Source organism: Leptodactylus fuscus, chromosome 7 (genome assembly GCF_031893055.1).
Source record: "Leptodactylus fuscus isolate aLepFus1 chromosome 7, aLepFus1.hap2, whole genome shotgun sequence".
NCBI lineage: Eukaryota > Metazoa > Chordata > Amphibia > Anura > Leptodactylidae > Leptodactylus > Leptodactylus fuscus.
In genome coordinates, this window is record NC_134271.1 from 45,645,749 (window position 1) to 45,666,791 (window position 21,043).

Here is a 21,043-nt window from a genome sequence, read left to right on the forward strand (position 1 = left end):
TTTTAGGTTATTATGGTCAGGGGCTGCAGGGTCAATAGGCCAAACCACCGACTGATTCCTCTATTTTTCCACAACCAGACTGCTGCTCTGACTCCTTCATAACTGGCTGACAGCCATGGTCAGGAGCAAGAAACATCCTCTAATTTATTCAACTGAATTCCCATCAAAGTAAATAAGTAATAAACTTAATCGATCATTTTAATTATCATTAGAATTAAATATTTTATTTAGAATCTGGAGTCCTCAGCCTTGATCAAGAAATAGATTTTAATTAAAGGCGCTCTATCCGCAAAATCATGCTGATAGAGCCCCACATATGCGTGAATAACCTTTAAAAAGGCCCAGTTTTAAAATAAAATCCTAAAAAAGAATGTGATCTACTTACGCATCGTGCACGATGGGCGGGCATTCAGGGTGTGCCATCTTCATCCACGCCTCCTCTTCCTCCGATGTCCTCGGGTCCTGTCCTCCTCCGGCGCTCGCGAACTGACATTACTTAAAAAAAATGGCCTGGGCGCATGCGCAGTAGCATGCTGTTTCTACTACGGCTACTGCGCATGCGCCCAAGCCATTTTTTTTTTTTTAAATCAATGTTAGTTTGCGAGCGCTGGAGGAAGACGGGACCCAAGGACATCACAGAAAGAGGAGGCGTGCATGAAGAAGACGGTGGACCCTGAATGCCCGCCCATCGTGCACGATCCGTAAGTAGATCACATTCTTTTTTAGGGTATTATTTTAAAACTGGGGGGTAGTTTAATATAACATTTATGGTGCCTGAATAGCCTTTTTAAAGGCTATTCACGCATATGTGGGGCTCTATCAGCATGATTTTCCTGATAGAGCCCCTTTAAGTAGTTGGGTAAGCAATCAGGGTCAGCTGATCTTATAAAACAGATGCAGGATGGAGTAATAAACAATGAGTTGTTACCCTATGGAGGAAATACCCTAACATATAAAGAACTTGCACCCAATATGGAATACTTACCTGTGACGTTATACCCCGTACATGAGAAAAAGCAATTTTCACAAGTACAAAACTACCATCTCAGATTAATCACAGATGACCAAGACGACACCAGTCAGATCTCCCAAGGAATCCATTTCTATCAAAGTAACCCTGTAAAAGCTGAAACATTAACAGTATCTTTTCACTTACAGTCCTATGAAAAAGTTTGGGCACCCCTATTAATCTTAATCATTTTTAGTTCTAAATATTTTGGTATTTGCAACAGCCATTTCAGTTTGATATATCTAATAACTGATGGACACAGTAATATTTCAGGATTGAAATGAGGTTTATTGTACTAACAGAAAATGCGCAATATGCATTAAACCAAAATTTGACCAGTGCAAAAGTATGGGCACCTCAACAGAAAAGTGACATTAATATTTAGTACATCCTCCTTTTGCAAAGATAACAGCCTCTAGTCGCTTCCTGTAGCTTTTAATCAGTTCCTGGATAAAGGTATTTTGGACAAACAATTCAAGTTCAGTTAAGTTAGATGGTTGCCGAGCATGGACAGCCCGCTTCAAATCATCCCACAGATGTTCAATGATATTCAGGTCTGGGGACTGGGATGGCCATTCCAGAACATTGTAATTGATCCTCTGCATGAATGCCTGAGGATTTGGAGCGGTGTTTTGGATCATTGTCTTGGAAATATCCATCCCCGGCGTAACTTCAACTTCGTCACTGATTCTTGAACATTATTCTCAAGAATCTGCTGATACTGAGTGGAATCCATGCGACTCAACTTTAACAAGATTCCTGATGCCGGCATTGGCCACACAGCCCCAAAGCATGATGGAACCTCCACCAAATTTTACAGTGGGTAGCATGTGTTTTTCTTGGAATGCTGTTTCTTTTTGGACGCCATGCATAACGCCTTTTTTTATAACCAAACAACTCAATTTTTGTTTCCAAAATGAAGCTGCCTTGTCCAAATGTGCTTTTTCATACCTCAGGCAACTCTATTTGTGGCGTACGTGCAGAAACGGCTTCTTTCTCATCACTCTCCCATACAGCTTCTATTTGTGCAAAGTGCGCTGTATAGTTGACCGATGCACAGTGACACCATCTGCAGCAAGATGATGCTGCAGCTCTTTGGAGGTGGTCTGTGGATTGTCCTTGACTGTTTTCACCATTCTTCTTCTCTGCCTTTCTGATAATTTTCTTGGCCTGCCACTTCTGGGCTTAACAAGAACTGTCCCTGTGGTCTTCCATTTCCTTACTATGTTCCTCACAGTGGAAACTGACAGGTTAAATCTCTGAGACAGCTTTTTGTATCCTTCCGCTGAACAACTATGTTGAACAATCTTTGTTTTCAGATCATTTGAGAGTTGTTTTGAGTAGCCCATGATGCCACTCTTCAGAGGAGATTCAAATAGTAGAACAACTTGCAATTGGCCACCTTAAATACCTTTTCTCATGATTGGATACATCTGGCTATGAAGTTCAAAGCTCACTGAGGTTACAAAACCAATTTTGTGCTTCAGTAAGTCAGTAAAAAGTAGTTAGGAGTATTCAAATCAATAAAATGATAAGGGTGCCCATACTTTTGCACCGGTCAAATTTTGGTTTAATGCATATTGCGCATTTTCTGTTAGTACAATAAACCTCATTTCAATTCTGAAATATTACTGTGCCCATCAGTTATTAGATATATCAAACTGAAATGGCTGTTGCAAACACCAAAATATTTAGAACTAAAAATGATTAAGATTAATAGGGGTGCCCAAACTTTTTCATAGGACTGTATATTCTCTGGCTTGGATCACACCAGCAATCAAAGTCCCCAAATCTGCTTGAAAAATGCAGAGAGAATAGTCCAGCAAGCAGGAGTTCTCACTTCATTTCTCGGTCAGAACTTATTATAGTCTATGCCCAAGCAGACCCGAGGAACGGAAAACCGAATGCTAGTGTGAACCTAGCATTACTGAGCTGTCTTAGGCCTGGTTCACACCTGTGTTGGTAATCTGCTCTCACTGCCCACCGCTTGCCAATGTGTTTGAGAGTCAGTCCAGGAGGGTCCCCACGTGGACTCCCCCGAACGGATTACCAACGCAGATATGAACCAGCCCTTAGGCTTGGTAAAGTTTATTACCTAGTGGATTAATGAAAACAACCCCTGCCCTAGGAACCCCCTCCCCCCCTCTACAAGCTAGAGTGGGACTTGCCCTTCTGACATATTGTACAGATGCCCATTCATTTCAATAGCCACCACGTAATATGTCTTTTTTCCCCTACAGCATAAGCTGTGAAGAAAATGCTTTATTGGGAGCCAAATGTACAGTGATCAACCTGAAAGGGTTTGTCTCTGCAGGGGAGAAAAAAAAAAACCCCATTAATGAAGCCATGTATGCAGGGGCAGCACGCACAACCTGCAGGCAACCATACGTTATTACCCCTACAACACAATGACAATTTATACATTGTCCACTCCAGAGGTTCAAAACCTGTCGTTCATTGGATGAGCGCCATAAGGAGGAGGGTACTTATTACTGTGGACTCAATATCACAGCTGATAAAGAGAACCTCATGAATATTTGTTAAAATAAATCTTGTGGGGTTCGTCCATCTCTAATAGCATTTTATACTAGGTAAGAGTTGCTGTGGAGCATTTTATACTGCGTGGGGAGCTCTGGAGAACATTATAAATGCACTGTGTGATGGCCACAGTATCGGAAACTGGAAAATGCATCAGGGAGTTGGAGAAGGGACAAAAATGTTGCTGGTATAAGGCCCCAAATTCCGGATGGCAGAATAAAAAAGGTAGAAATACAGTGGAATAAGAGCCAAAATACAGGTAGGGACATTTGTTTCTCAAACACAGCCAAGTATGGCAAAATTCTTGTCCAAAACTAGGTCTTGCCTTCAGGAAGTTTGGGAACCACTGGTCTACTCTAAGGGAAATGTAGTACATGGTAACACACTAGATCTATGGACTTATGTGTAATAAGCGGGCGGCCTGGGTCCCCATCAGCACACAAGAGTGTGTGATTGATTTGCACAAACAGAATAAGGAGTCATTCAGTGGGCAAGACCACCCGCCGGATGACCAGAGCGAGCAAGAATTTTAATTGACAAATCAAGTTCCATTTCATCTTTTCCCATTGGACAGGATAACCATACTAATATGTGTATATATGTGTACAAATCCCCATTGCAGCTTTTAGTTTAGGTGCTGGAAGTCCCCATGTTCGGCTTCACCTGCTAATGTTCCAATTGCTGCTTATACATAGAGAGTAGTGGAGTCAGTCATGTGACAGAGTTGGAGTGTCAGCAGGTGAGGTACAAAAACAAAACTTGCAGGCTTCTAATAGTTAAAGAGGTTGTCCAGGTTAAGGGGGAGGTAAACTTGTGTTTTCCTGTGGCACAACCTGTCTATATAATGGCGTTATGAATTACAATGTACTAGAAATAAGCCCACATACAACTCTTTAAAAAAAAAAAAAAAAAAAAAAAATGAAAAAAATTAGATATCGCTTTTGGAAGGCAGGAGTAAAATTCAAAGTCACAAAAATGGAAAACAGTGGCAGGAAGGGGTTAATGAACAAGTGAATGGAAAACTTTTAGTTCCACTGGAACATGCTCAGAGGTTCTGTGCGAGTGGTGACAACTTTGGCTTCATTGGCTCATGTTCAGACAGCTACAAAGTCCACAGTCCAGCATAATCTACAAACATGAAGGCCTAAAGCTGGCAGCAGATAAAGTAGTGATGGATACTGCTAAAATAGTGATGGATACTGCTAAAATTGTTCTATCCAATCAGAAAGGACTTTATTGATCACACGCAAAAAGCTGATCAGCAGAGGTGCTGAAAGGTCTGACTCCACCTGTTCTGTTACTGAAGGTCTATCCTAAGGACGGCCCATCAAAACAGGTTTAGGCAACCCTTGGCACTCCAGCTCTTGTAAAACTACAACTCCCAGCATGCATACTTGCTCTGCTGTTCTTGGAACTCCCATGGAAGTGATTGGAGCATGTTGGGAGTTGTAGTTTCACAGCAGCTGTAATGCCGAAGGATGTGACCCCTTCTCTAAAACCTCTAAACAGGACAGGGTGCACATGCGCTACATGGAAGTGTGTCAGAAATACCGGTACGCAATACAAATATTCAGCCCACTGTCTGAGGTGTAGTTGGCCAGAGCGGTCCAAGTTTTTATCTACAGAAATAAAATTGGATTGTAAGTTACACTGGAAAAGGCTGATATGTGAATTATGGCAGTTTCTGCACAGCAGAACAAGTGGGTCCTATAAGCAACAGAGATAGATAGATATTTAAGAGTATCCCTAAGAAACATGAAAAGTTTGTGCGCCCTTAGGGATCATGGCAGGATGAATGAGAGGCCGGCACAGAGAGGAACGTCATGGATTGCAGAGTAGAGCTTTTTAGGTCATGATGCGAGATTTTCTGTGTTTCTATGTGATCCTAACGACCATAGCTTGAAGCATTGCGCGCTCTGTACCTACAGGGATGACGCCTTTACCAACTACTATACAGACATTTTTCTAAACTTTATACAATAGACAAATTCAGAGTTTTGGGTCAGTTTCTTCCAATCTTGATATAATAAAAAAAGAAAAAAAGAAAGGCGAGACTGTAGGTGTAAGTGTATACATAGAGCAGCAGTAGGTTGGGAGGACCTGCGGGCACAGGTACAAAGACAGAGTAAAGATTAGTATTTGGTCTGAAACAGGATTTAAGCAAAAAAAAAAAATCTTAAAATTGCAGCAAAAGGTAGAATAAGAATGAAGATTATAAGTCAGATTTTCAGATATGGAGAACACATGGCCAAGTACAGGCCTGTGCCCGGGGAAGAGCATGGGCTACAACATGGGCCTGTGCCCGGGGAAGAGCATGGGCTACAACATGGGCCTGTGCCCGGGGAAGAGCATGGGCTACAACATGGGCCTGTGCCCGGGGAAGAGCATGGGCTACAACATGGGCCTGTGCCCGGGGAAGAGCATGGGCTACAACATGGGCCTGTGCCCGGGGAAGAGCATGGGCTACAACATGGGCCTGTGCCCGGGGAAGAGCATGGGCTACAACATGGGCCTGTGCCCGGGGAAGAGCATGGGCTACAACATGGGCCTGTGCCCGGGGAAGAGCATGGGCTACAACATGGGCCTGTGCCCGGGGAAGAGCATGGGCTACAACATGGGCCTGTGCCCGGGGAAGAGCATGGGCTACAACATGGGCCTGTGCCCGGGGAAGAGCATGGGCTACAACATGGGCCTGTGTCGGGGGAAGAGCATGGGCTACAACATGGACCTGTGTCCGGGGAAGAGCATGGGCTACAGCATGGGCCTGTGTCCGGGGAAGAGCATGGGCTACAGCATGGACCTGTGTCCGGGGAAGAGCATGGGCTACAACATGGGCCTGTGTCCGGGGAAGAGCATGGGCTACAACATGGGCCTGTGTCCGGGGAAGAGCATGGGCTACAACATGGGCCTGTGTCCGGGGAAGAGCATGGGCTACAACATGGGCCTGTGCCCGGGGAAGAGCATGGGCTACAACATGGGCCTGTGCCCGGGGAAGAGCATGGGCTACAACATGGGCCTGTGTCGGGGGAAGAGCATGGGCTACAACATGGACCTGTGTCCGGGGAAGAGCATGGGCTACAGCATGGGCCTGTGTCCGGGGAAGAGCATGGGCTACAGCATGGACCTGTGTCCGGGGAAGAGCATGGGCTACAACATGGGCCTGTGTCCGGGGAAGAGCATGGGCTACAACATGGGCCTGTGTCCGGGGAAGAGCATGGGCTACAACATGGGCCTGTGTCCGGGGAAGAGCATGGGCTACAACATGGGCCTGTGTCCGGGGAAGAGCATGGGCTACAACATGGACCTGTGACCGGAGGATGTGATACAGGTCTACTAGGCAGAGTACAGTACATGTGTTACAGGGCATAGCATGGGCCTGTGACAGGAGGAGATATGCAGTGAGGCATGGCACAGGTCTGACAGGAGAGAGCATGGAGCTAGGCAGATATGGCCCAGATCTGTGACAGGAGGAGGTATGGAGTGATTTAGAGGTAAATGAAGGAGTATGAGGCATGGCATACGATTGTGACTGCCAGGAGGAGGGCTCGAGGACAGGCCGCACTCACCCTATGACCTCGTCACTGTAGTTCCGGCTCTTCCACGGGGTCCCGGTGAAGGTGTCCCCCGCTCCATGACTCCCCGGTGAGGCGGCGTGCAGCAGGCTGTAGTTGAGTCCGTAGGTGCTGGCCTTGTTGTCCCGCTTCCGCTTGTTCCTGTTGCTGTGGTCGGGCCCCTTCCTCCAGCCCCCGGGGCTCTGGCTGACAAGCTGCTGCTGGTGGTTGTTGTTATTATTGGAGGTCTCCAGAGGTAAGAAGTCTCCTTGCTCCGCCAGTGGCGGGGTGGCAGGAATGGGAGAAGAAGCCTGCGCCGGCCCGCTGTCCCGGTACATGGTGGCCTCACACCCTGAGGAGCTAGTGGTGGAAGAAGAGGATCCGCTGTGTGCGGGGGACGAGGCCGGGCTGTTGTGGTTGAAGTACAGGTTCCTCAGGCCTTGCGTAGTCTCCCAGATCTGCATCCACAGGCTGTTGGAGGGGCCGAGCTGTTCTGGCTGGAACCAGGCGATCCGAGGATCCATCAAACGGAGCCTGGGGCTCCCCGTACTCCCTCCCTCCGGGGCTGCCCTCTGCCACTCCTCACCTGCACACCCCCAGCCCTTCTCCTTCCCACAGTCTAACGGTCCGCACCGAGGCCCCCGAGCCTGAGGAATGGTAACGTCCTGGCCCCTACCTAGTCCGTTATCTAACCGTGCGACTCAGTCACCTCCCCTCCCCTCTTAAGGGCTCCCCCAATTACTGTTTCCCTCCCACACCCCTGCTATCTTTCCTTGCTGGTCTGACTTACTCCCAACCCCCCTCCCCTTGTCAGTCGCTTCCAACTAACACTACAGTAAAAACAAAGCAAGAGCCGAAAAGCTACACAATGATGGCGGCGCAGCCCCCCGGGAGCTATGGCCCGTTAACGTGTGGGGGTTCCATGCGCTCAAGATCTCGGTTCCTGTCACACCGGCCACAGCAATGGCGGCTCCTCCCTCCCCCTAACTCGTTGCTCTTCGACGCATGCGCTCCCCAAGCCAGCTATACTCTCCACCCACCAAACGTCACGGGGAAGATCCACCAACTCTAAGCCTATAGAGATGAAAAGTGGGCGGCGCTCTGACGTCACGGGGATAAGGCATAAACTAGAGGCCGGGACATGGCCGCCTGTGTGTGTGTGATGGTGCCGGCCTGGGGTCACTAGTAACGTGTGGGCATACACCTGCGCTGTAGTACAACATGTCTGCAGTGTGTCACACACTTAGGCTATAGTAACACCATTGTTACTGAGTCTCTGCTGTCTCAGGTTATTTCTTCATACTCCCATGTATAGAAGGTGTGACCAAGATACAAATGTGAATAAGGCCTTACCCTAGGTTCACACGTCCAATTCAAATAGGTGGAGAGAAAAGTCCTGCAAGCAAGATGTCAGTATAACCAGCAGTAACCCAGCAGACTCCATTATAATAATAATAACTTTATATAGCGCCAACATATTCCGTAGCACTTTACAAATCAGAGGACTCATGAACTGACAACATGGGACATATCACGCAGTAGGAGCGAGGGCCCTGCTCCCAAGAGCTTACATTCTATGAGGCGGTAGGGGGACACGGGGTCAGAGGGCTTGTTTGCTACAAACAATATAGTATTATAATATAGTATTATAGTCTTTTTTTTTTCCCAAGCGGACCCAAAGAACATGAACCTAGTGTTAGGATGCAGAGACCCTGTAATTTTGGTGATGTGACATGAAGAGCACAAAGGTTATAAGGGGGGGAGGGGATTGTTTCATCTCCTCCATAACCTGACAGTGATTCTACAGTACAAAGAAATGTAAACCCACTGAATTTTTGTCTCCAACAATACACATCATTGCCATCATGGATTGGAAGGCAAGTTACATTAGACTTGCCTGAGGTCTGCCTGGCACAAGATCCATACAGGCTGCTGTACGCATGTTTTTTGGTCTTGCAGCTTCGATAAATCACACATCCAGTCACCATACCACTCTAGTCTAAAGCTGGCCATATTACATTTTAAGCTGCCGAAGTGGCAGATTTTGGACTTTCTGCTGTTGGTTCGTCGCACGTAAACCAGTGACACTTCATCCAATACAGCCAAACATCAGCTAATGTCGGTCAGAACCAAAATCTGTTGTGTTGGATTTTATCTGCAGTCTGTCAGTTTTGATCTGTTTTGTAAGGGCTAGACAGACCTGTGGGAGATTTTACTATTGTGGGCATGTGTATTACTAACACACCCACAAAGGGTCCGTCGTTCCCTGTTTTCATCGCTTCTTTAGCATTGAGTGATTTTCATCTGTTTATTTTCCAAGCGTCTGGGAAAGTTGAACAGTCATTGAAAGGTTGGTGGTTGTTCATGTGTTTGGGACAGTTGGCCGTACAATCAACCAACCACAATTTATTTCAGCCATTGCAGTCTAAAATCTAATGTGAATGGCCAGCGTTAATGTGCGTGACTGCACAGGAGAAGAGCCGGAACCTGATGCTAAGGTCAGGTCCTAGTCACATGGAAGAAACAAAACTGACAGCCTACAGTCATCTTTGTCCCCCGCAGCGTCTAACATCAGGCCCCCGCACATATCATGTTTTAGCAGCTTCCAGGAAAGCTGCTAGTGGAAGAGTGGCCCATGCAGCAAAGCTCCTATTCAAGTAATAAGAGCGGTGCAAAAGCCCCTTCTACTGCATAAGGGTCCATTCACATTCACCGCTAGCAGAAAATTCGACTAGAGGGAAAAAAAAAAAAAAGCTAGCAGAACCCATAGAAATCAATGGGAGGCTTTTTTTTTTAGCATGGAAAATTCCACACCAAATTCCTCACCATTTTCCTCCATGTGAATGGACCCTAGCAGTGGTTTTGGTGAAATGCAGCGTGCTCCTATTACATGAGTAAGTGCTTCAGGTGTCACCCTCCCACTAGCAGCTTCCAGCACCTGCTACAACTGATGATCTGTGCGTGGTTCGGGCGTTGGACCCTATATGATCACATACTGATAACCTATACTATAAAAAATACCTATAATATAAAACCTATAATATAAAAAATACGCTCTTTGCCTATTGGGAGCTGAAATATGTAAACTGCTTTTGGGTGTACAGGCTTCTGTATAATGCAGGAAAGCTGAAGCTGGAAGACGTGTCACTTCAAGTCGATATATCTTGGGTATTTCAGCAAAGGTGTCTTCTGGTGTCACATGAAAATTCTGCCACACACTTGTACCTGTAAACTTACCAGTGGAATCACCAGTTAAAAAAAAACACATTGCACCTGTTTCCTATCCCGACTGTGTTCTCAGCTAGTGATAGCTTTAGAAAATAGCATAGGACTTGGTGTCATGTGAAAGCGAGAATCACATCTTTTAAGACACAAGAAGCATTGTTCTAGGTCTTATAATGCCCGAAATATAACTGTTTGTTGTGACACCCCGCTAGTCACAGCACCCCTGCGTTATACAAGAATCTGTCCCTCCATATAACTAGTAAAAACAACGTACAGGTTTCAGATCTCCATACAAAAACAAGTAAAAGATTTAAAGGGGCTGCCCAGGAATTGGACAAATCATAGAGGAGACTGTGAAAGGTGAAATATTAACCCCTTCCCGACGTGCGCCGTAATAGTACGACGCATGTCGGGTCTGTAACTATGGCGACCACCCGGGGGCCGGGCGGCCGCCATAGCCGCCGGGTGTCTACTGCTATAAGCAGTAGACAACCGGATCTAATGCCTCCGATCGGTCCCCGGACCGATCGGACGCATTAACCCCTACAGCGCCGCGGTCAAAGCATGCTCCAGGGCCAACGTCACATTGCCATGACAGCCGGGAGCCTTTACAAGGCTCCCAGGCTTGTCTGCAAATTCTCTCTTTTGCAGGCTAGTCTATGCAGCCTGCAAAAGAAAGGATGATTTTTTGTAATGCATTGCATTAGTGATCAGACCCCCTGGGGTTCAACACCCCTAGGGGGTCTAATAAATGCAAAAAAAATAAAAAAAAAAAAATATAAAAAAAAAGTATTAAAAGTTCAAATCACCCCCCTTTCCCTAGAACACATATAAAAGTAGTTAAAAACTGTGAAACATATACATGTTAGGTATCCCCGCGTCCGAAATCGCCCGCTCTACAAATCTATAAAAATATTTTTCCTGTTCGGTAAACGCCATAGCAGGAAAAATAGTCAAAAGTGCCAAACCGCCGTTTTTTCACTGTTTTGATTCTGATAAAAATTTGAATAAAAAGTGATCAAAGCAATAACATTTCCCAAAAATGGTAGAACTAAAAAGTACACCCGGCCCCGCAAAAAAAGACGCCCTATGCATCCCCGTACACTTACGTATAAAAAGTTACGGCCGTCGGAATATGGCGACTTTTAGAAAAAAAAAAGTTAACACAGTTTTGGATTTTTTTTAAGGGGTCAAAATGTAAATAAAACCATATAAATTTGGTATCCCTGGAACCGTACTGAAACACAGAATATAGGGGACATGTCATTTTGGCTGCACAGTGAACGCCGTAAAACCAAAGCCCGTAAGAAAGTCGCAGAAATGTATTTTTTCTTCAAATCCACCACATTCTGAATTTTTTTCCTGCTTCACGGTACATTATATAGAATAATTAATGGCGGCATCATGAAGAAAAATTTGTCCTGCAAAAATTAAGACCTCATATGGCTCTGGGAGCGGAGAAATAAAAAAGTTATGGGGTTTAGAAGGAGGGGAGTTAAAAACGAAAATCAAAAAATGCCATCGGTGGGAAGGGGTTAAAAAAATAAATCCAGCGGCAGAGAGGATTTCATCCTCTGCTAATCTGAGTTTAAAAACAACAGACCCTGTTATATTCAATGGGGTCTGTCATTACTGCTGTGTTAGCGGTCCACCTTTCTGTTATTTGGGTCCCCCAACAGACCTGCAAACCATGCACAGGCAACGCCAGTGTGAACCTAGCCCCATACTGATAAGTAATACTGATGGATTGTCTTCTAGTAAGAAGATAGGCACTGTATGTGGAATCCTTGAATTCACAGCTATCCAATCTCTAGTGTTTACACATTTTTTTTTGTTGGTTTTGTTTTTAAGCCAAAAAAAGGACATTTTTAATAAATTTTTTCAGAAAATCAAGTGGATTCTGGTGTGTATTCTTTTCAGTGTGTCTTTTCCCGGATAGCACATTGACCCATTTATTTCTATGGGACGTGACTGATACGGTTATGTCTGCGGGCCAACAGTCTGGGCCGCAAAATATGAAATACGTCCTATTACTGTCTGATTTTACAGCCCTGCTTCCGCGGCTCCTATTCATTGAATGAAAAGGGCCACAGAAGCATGACTGGTGCACGGGCAACACATGGGGGATATCCAGGTGTCCCCCATTCGCTGCCCGTGCCATTCATTCACTGCAGCCAATGAGCACATGGTCATGTGCATCTGGCTTAAGGCTGAAGCCCCACGTTGCAGAAACACAGCTTTTTCTGTTGCAGATTTTGCAGAATTTTTTTGAGCCAAAGCTAAGAGTGGATTGAGGATATGGCAGACGTATAACTGCTTTATTTATATTTCCCATTTTATTCATAGTCACTCCTGACTTTGGCTCCAAAAATGCAACATGGGGTTTTAGTCTAAAGAGGTTTTTTTTTTAACCAATATGGCTAATGCGTGTGGTGATAATGATTCGGATCATATGAATAATCATTTGGCTTAGCATATACACATAGACTATGAAAAACTAGGATAGGCTGTCAGTGCCAGATTATATCAGTCACACTCCTTTCTCCTATTGACCTGTGCTCTGTTAAAAGTCATCCTGATATGAGGCCTATGATGACCCACAGAAATTAACCATATTAGTTTTAATGGAATTCATAAATTATAATATTTAATCATCCTTTCAGGCTTTACATTAGTAATTAGTGATGAGGTTTATAGTGCTGTCTTTGGCAAGAAAATTCATTCCAATAGGGTTTGCTAGACTCTAGAGAAAACAATAAGACTTTAGTATGGGAATTTTTTTATATGGATTTTCATGCAGAAACTAAAAAAAATCCACATAAACTATGTGAACATACTAAACTTACATTGAGACAACCAAGGTGCAAAATGGTAGTGAGAAATGTAAATTTTTCACGCCTGTCTTGCACCCAAGGGACACCCATTTTCCCGGATCCCCAATATGTTTGAGTGTATGGTGGGATCTTTGAAAATGACCAAAAATAGGACATGATCTATCGAAATAACGGTGAATAGCCCCCATTTACTGACATTGAATTTAAGGCTTCCATGTTAAAAATAAGTCACACGGCTGTGAAGGTAACCCATATATTCCTATTTTTATATATCTCTTATACTGCTTAAGAAATTATATTTTTCTCTATGCAAGTTTATTATACCTTATTCACATTAAGATGGCGCCTGTATCCAGTACCACACCCAGATGCTGACGCACACGATCGTCATGTGGTTTACAAGAAAGACAGTATCATTTCTGGGGGAATCGAAACCTAAGAAGATGTTGAAATTTAAGAGCCAATGACTGATCGCCAGTGTATTCGGATACAAGACGTATACGCTTACAGACTGCCGTTATCTTATCTTTCTTGCATTCCTGTATAAGATTTGTGATTTTCTCAATAAACCTCAGTACTGTGTGAGCAGGCATCGCGCCCTATGCATGGACTGGGATTAACACTGACTTCTGTGTCGGGATTCATTCTAGCCAGCGCGCACATGCATTATTGATTTGGAGCAGGTGACTGACCACTGAAAGTGACCCGTATTCTGGCGGAGGTCATTCCCTCAACACGGCCATTAATCATGTGTAAATGTCGCTAATGACACAATCACAACTAAATATAAAAAATCCAAAATATAATGGTATTCTTGATTGTATGTTTTAGACCCTCTCTCGGCATAATCTTTTAAAGAGGACCTTTCATCAGATTGGGCACAGGCAGTTCTATATACTGCTGGAAAGCTGACAGTGCGCTGAATTCAGAGCACTATCGGCTTTCCCAATCTGTGCCCTGGGTAAAGCACTATCGGTCCCGATACTGTAGCGCTTTACAGTCAGAAGGGCGTTTCTGACAGTCAGTCAGGTACATCCTTTTCCACAGCAGCGCCTATAGTACTGTACAGTGTGAGCGGGGAGGAACGCCCCCCTCACTCTGATTAAAAATAACAAACACTTATACTCACCTTACCTCACCTCTTCTGGGTATCCGACAGTCTGCAGTGTCCTCCTCAATCCTCTTCTGGCTTGCGACTGAGGTCGTGATCCTCAAACATCTCTGCTGGGGTCTGTGAGCCTCAGCAGTCCCCTGGGGAGTGATGACGTCATTACACTGGCTCACTCCACGTGACCACTGGGGCCCAATCACATTCCCCCAGCAGTGAGGTCTGGGGAGCATGATCTCAGTCACTGGCCGGAAGAGCTCCAGAGTGAATGCTGAGCCCAGAACAGGTGAGTATCAAAATTATTTTTGATCATGATGGCACCCCCAATCTCGCCGCGAGGGGTGCCAAGGGGGAAGTATAACAATGGTGGAACTCCTTGGATGCCGTGGTCAAGCATCCAAGGGGTTAAAACCCTCGTTGGGAGCTGTGCAATTCCTTACCACGAAGTGTGAGGAAATCCGTATTCGATGCAAATCAAATATTTCCTGAAATTTGGATTGAATTCCAGTTCGTTGGCTTCGATTCGTTCATCTCTATCAGTGGTAAGCATTGAATGCATCTTACCACTCTCTCCTTAAACGTCACTAAGCATGGGAGCCATTTTATTATATATGGGGGTTGCTATTTTAAATATGGAGGCCATTATATTACGTGTGGACATTGCGGGATCCGTTGTATTACATGTACGACACTGGGCCACTCTACTGAGTGTGAGGACTATTACAATACATGTGGGGGCACTGGTGGGGCCCATTACTTAAAGGGGCTCTATCAGCAAAATCATGCTGCTAGAGCCCCACATATGTGTGAATAGCCTTTAAAAAGGCTATTCAGGCACCGTAAAAGTTATATTAAACTACCCCCCAGTTTTAAAATAAAACCCTAAAAAAGAATATCTACTTACGGATCGTGCACGCTGGGCGGGCATTCAGGGTGTGTCTTCATCTTCATCCCCGCCTCTTCTTCCTCCGATGTCCTCCAGTCCTGTCTTCCTCCGGCGCTCGCGAGCGGACACGGATATAAAAAAAAATGGCCTGGGTGCCTGCGTAGTAGCAGCTGCGTGCTACTGCACATGCGCCCAGGCCATTTTTATATATCAGTGTCCGCTCGCGAGCGCCGGAGGAGGACGGGATCGGAGGAAGAAGAGGTGGGGATGAAGATGAAGACACACCCTGAATGCCTGCCCACAGTGCACGATGGGTAAGTTTATCACATTCTGTTTTAGGGTTTTATTTTAAAACGGGGGGGGGGGGGGGGGTAGTTTAATATAACATTTACGGTGCCTGAATAGCCTTTTTAAAGGCTATTCACGCATATGTGGGGCTCTAGCAGCATGATTTTGCTGATAGAGCCCCTTTAATTGTTAGCAATGGCTCTAAATGAAGCCTTATTTTATTAACATTTATAAGTGATCATTATTTTGGGGGTACTTGGTTGGGACATTTTCTCACTAGGGGGTGCTTTGCTTGAAAAAAACTGAAACCACTAGTCTAGATTCTTAAATAATTTTTGGACTGGATCGATTTTACAGTTGTGACTGATATCTGAATTTATTTAGTGTCCATTTTGGGTACTGCACTCCACCTATGCCATTCATTACTTTTTTGCCTAACTTTCTATTATGCCTATTTTATTTTTAAAATCAATAGTCAAGATTTTTGTTCGCCAAGAGGCGTAGATTGCTTTCGTACTCTGGAACCCTATGCTGAATTAAATTTTGTTCATTCTAAGGGTGCATTCACACGGAGTATACGCTCCGCTCATTCTGAACGTAAAACACATTCAGAATGAGCGCGTAAAAACCAGCTCCCATTGACTTGAATGGGTGCCAGCATACGAGCGCGCCCCATTGAAATCAATGGGAGGCTTTTTTCCCTATTGCTTTCAATGTGATACGTGCGTACAGTGGGAGATCAGGGTGTTGCAGCAGATTATGGCTATGTTCACACAGCCTATTTTACAGGCTGAAAAAATATGAAGTAGGATTTAAAAATAAATAATCAGGTTTTGACGTCCAGGAGCTTTTCTTGTATTTTCAGCTGTATAAACGCATGAAAAATACACTCATTGACAAGAAAAATAATGCACCGAGATAGAAATGTCAGCTTACTGCAAAACTAGAATGCATGTCTCAGTCACATATGTAATTATAGGTCTGGACTGATTAGATACTGGGTCTTGCCACAAGTAGGCATAAAAGTGCTTTCCCCCACTGCGCTATAAAAAAAAACAAAAAAAAAAAAAACTGTGAGGCTTCTTTTGGGTAGTAAACCTCTTGGTGAGTGATCATGGATTTTTAGGCATGCCTCTACTCAAAAGCATTTTGTCTAGTTGACAGACTATAAGAGGGGGCACATGAGAAGCACTATACTCATTTCAATATTGCCTGCCATCTATGCCTATGTGTTAAGAGATTTTGGGAGCAATGGTTACATGAGGGCACGCACACACAGGGAACAGGTCCGGACAGCACAAAGAGCCCACCAGTACAGAGGATGGTTTGCTTGGCCAATAAGCGCAAGCAGCTCCCACCGTTTCCTTGTCCAACGTCCAGACACAGTTGGTACCTTCATTACACACCCCTGTCTCTACCAGGACCATTTCCAAGCATGTAGCAGATAAATTATGTGACACCGCGCCCATTACTATATATGACGTGCCATTAACTGCCAGCCAGCATCACCTTCACTTGCAGCGATGTTGTGAACAAGAAACCTGGACTGTACAGATTGGAACTGTATCATGTTTAGTGACTAATCCAGGTTTTGTTTGGGATCCGATAGGTTAAAGTATGGAGGCCTCACAGTGAGTGCTTCACACAGTGGCAGAACTACTACTACTAGCAGCCACGACCGTAGGGTGCCCCTACTTTTTTTTTATTTTTTTTAAATAGGCCATTACCTACTGTAAGTTACTTCAATATGTAAGGGGTCCCTATTTACTTACAGATCTCAGCTCCTGTTGCTGACAGGAATGTGATATGGAAAATACAGGGCCCCCTGGATGGCTGAAGGGGAAGCAGAGGAAGCTGTGGGCAGTAACAAAGATCAGTAAGTAGGGACGTATCAATATTTATTGGTGTAAGGTTTGCTTGGCGGTTTTATTTGGCCCGAATGTGCCTTAAATCAAACCTGCTATTATCTTGTCAGAGCTCAGGTCACGATTATCCTTTTATATTTTACGTTATGTTGAAATACTAATTTTCCTTGCAAAGAAATTAGCTTTGGAGCTAAGATGGCGCTGACTATCATGTTTTGCTAAATTCCTTAGATTGTAACCAAGACTACAACTTGTTATATGTCACGATCAAGAGCCAATCATGTGAAGAATTTCATGTTATATTATACATTAACCCTTTCTTTTCCTTTCCTGTATAACTATGTGTGACGTGAAATAAACGCAGTTCAGTGCTATGGAGACGATGATATAGCATAGGCTGGGATTGAAAACGGAACTGAGTGTCTGTCATTCTTAGCGCGGTGCACACATGCTCATTGATTTGGACTGGCTGATTGACCCGTGCTGTCGAATTCGACCCTGACAATCTGGGGTCTTCAGACCCTAAAGTATAATTATGGAATTCCCTGGGTAGGTGATCATAGAAAATGGCGTTACTCACCCCTCCTGGGCTCCAGCGCAGGCTTTCAGGCCTCTTCAAAGACAAGGCGAGAGTGAAATCATTGAAGAGCCTCGGAGACTGACATCAGAGCCCAGGAGAGGTAACAGTTGTGTTTACCCCTCCACTCCCAGGCCTTTGCTTATTATACTTGGGGGTCTGAAAAGTCACATATATCATCATTACATTAATGCATATAAAGTTGAATTTGAACAACTTCTCGGTGTGTGATTGTTTTATTTGTGCAAATGAGCGTATATCCAAGCCTAAATGTTTCACTCTATTCATGTAATATACAGCTCTTCAATCCTTTTAAAGGAATTTAGTCATTATGTTAAAGGGAATGTCCAGTTTCAGCAAATGAGAAGTTATGCAACTTTCCAATACATTTTGTATATCCACTCCACATGGTTTTCTAGATCTCTGCTTGCTGTCATTTTGTTCATTATGCCAACAATAACATTTACTTGCAACAACTGGAGGAATCCTGAAATGTGTTTGATTTCAATGTGTTCCGCGCAGAAGACAGAACCCATTGAACTCAAATGGGAGTCTTTTTTCAGCACGCTGATTCTGCCACGAGTTATAGTGGCGGAATCAGCGCCACTTTACTCCATGTGAATGCTCCCTTATACCTAGAAAGCTCAGTGTAAGGAACCACCACCACCACAAAAGATTAGCTCAGGAAGAAAACAATGTTTATTCATTATTGCTACTGTGCCAAGTGTGTGGTAGTGTTGGGTATACTCATTACTTGCATTAACTCTATATGCTTATATAAGAGTGCAGGGAAGGGGTAGGGAACCTTTGGCTCTCCAGCTGTTGTGAAACTACAACTCCCATCATGCTTTATTCACTTCCATGGGAGGAGTTCCAAGAACAGCAGAGCATGTATGCATGCTGGGAGTTGTAGTTTTGCGACAGCTGGAGAGCCATACACTCCCTACCCCTGTTGTAGACCATAAAATCAGCCGTCTTGTCACAGGGCTTTCTGGGGGGGTGGGGGAATTAAATAATTTGCAAAAGGCTGAGCCATGGGGCACTCCATGTCAGACACTGTATATGAATAGCTCCATAATAAATATTATAGGATATGCCACTATTTGTTTTGGGTTTTATATGTAGTCATGTGGAATTATCAGATGCACAGATAGCAGATAAGAGCAAACAGTATATCTGTCATTAGGATGTGACAATCGGACATTGGGTTCCAGGTTTGATCCCCAACAGAGAAACACATTATATAAACCATTAAGTCAATGTAGGCGGTTTTCATGTAATATAAAATATGCAGGATAAGGCTTCTTATAATCCCCCTCATCCACCTTCAGGCTAGTATGTATGATCCCATTTCCATTTTACCTGATATATAGTTATATAATATGGTGCACCATCTCTTATCTTGTGCTTGCTTTGTCTCCACCCCTCTTATTTGTCTTCATTCTCTGGAGGTTATATGATTTGATCCCTATATTTTCACAGGAGGAATATGCAAATCTGTCTTCCAAGATGTAAATAGGGAGACACTGCCTCTGTTATGCTGCCCTCTATGGGAAGCATATAACCCCGCATTATGCAGTAAAGACTTCTGGGAAAGTCGGGCATGATGTTCAGGGTGCTTCCCATGTATGGGCAATGTACATTGAAAGTCTATTACCCACAACCCCAAAAAAACAGTTTGGAATAATAAGGCTTTACTCCAATAAAAATGTATTTATTTTTTTTTTATATAGCTTCCATTTGTATCTCACATTTGTAGCAAACATTTGTATATTGCAATTAATCCCATATCTGAAACCAAAAAAAAAAATAATTAAAAAAAGCAAACTTTTAAATAAGAAAAAGTCCTTCACATTAAGCAGCAAAGCGGTTTCAGAATGATCAAGTCCAGAATAAGATGTATAGACGCAGTATTTGACATATTGATTTTGAAGATTTTAACTTCCAATATTTAAACAAGATACAAGTTTTAAATTTCATCTAATAAAAAAAAAAAAAAAAATACATTTTGGTAAACCATTAAAATGCCTTGTCAGAACTTTTGGTTTCATACAAAATTTTCCATAGATTACTGCAGATTTTACCATTTGCAATGCACACATGTGGAGTCTGGTGCAGATTAGTGTTGGAATCCACGTTAGAAAACATCTACTGCATCTTATCAGGCCCCAAAAGCAGTCTTTAAATATTAGTTCTACGATAGGACTTTAGGATATGAATATTTAGAAACCAGCATAATGTGAACAAAATATCAAAAATGATTGGGAATTGTCCGGCGTCAATTCTTATTCTTGTGGCTAGGCCATAAAAACCTGATCGGTACAGTGCCGACATCTGGCACCTGGGATAATAAACTGTACGGAGACGCTTCCATTGCCCGTCAGATACACAATATGGGTAGAAGGCTCTGTCCACTGTAGAAAGGAGTCTCGCGCCGTGGCTTACTCAGCCGTGGAATCTGTGGGAAGATTGGGCATGTCGCTTCTTTTTCCCACTAGCTAAAAAAAAAAAAAAAAAAAAAACACGCGAGCGACTCTCCTTGAAATGAATAGGAGCCTTTTTTGCAGGCGGATTCTGTGGCAAAATCCGTCTGCAAGAAACTCCGTGTGATTAGACCCCATCTTCACTGCAGCTTCGCTTCACTGATTTCAATGGGGGTTATTTATCATCTGTCCCTTTTTTGGCCATATTTTTCACAGGGGCGCTTTTTTTTTTTTTTTTTTTTTAAAGACTAGACTACTAGTGGTGCCTATTATGATGTAGGTGCACCCGCTTTCTAAACGTTGCACACATGTTAGTTTGGATGCAGCATTATAAGACAAGTGCACTTTGCCCCTTTTTAATGCAGTCTGACCCCTGACTGCTTTTTTTTACGCTGTCCATATACTGGAGAGCATTTGCCCTTTTTTTGCCCTTTTATAAATGTCATGAAAAGGTTCTCCGTTTGGCCACCTCCCTCTTTTCTCGACAAATCGCAGAAGTGGTGAGGGCAGAAAAAACATCTGAAAAAACAGATCTTTAATTCCAGTTGAAGAACAGCTTAATGATTTACGTTTTATTTATCTATAATAAATATTTTTTTTTAATTGTAAAAGTGTAATTGACTCATCACAGGAAAACTCATAATAGGATAATTAGAGGCTAAATGTGATCTTTTCATGA

The 21,043-nt window shown here is 43.8% G+C and overlaps 1 protein-coding gene across 2 annotated transcripts in view; it reads right to left on the reverse strand.

The window, feature by feature from the left end:
• TENT4B (terminal nucleotidyltransferase 4B) overlaps nucleotides 1-7,804 on the reverse strand; it is a 31,787-nt gene extending 23,983 nt beyond the window's left edge. For both annotated transcript variants that reach the window (XM_075281836.1, XM_075281835.1), the window contains exon 1: nucleotides 7,114-7,804. In XM_075281836.1, the coding sequence (XP_075137937.1) occupies nucleotides 7,114-7,622 (509 nt within the window). In that variant the 5' untranslated portion in view covers nucleotides 7,623-7,804. The remainder of the gene's footprint in view (nucleotides 1-7,113) is intronic.
• Nucleotides 7,805-21,043: the final 13,239 nt, after the last annotated feature.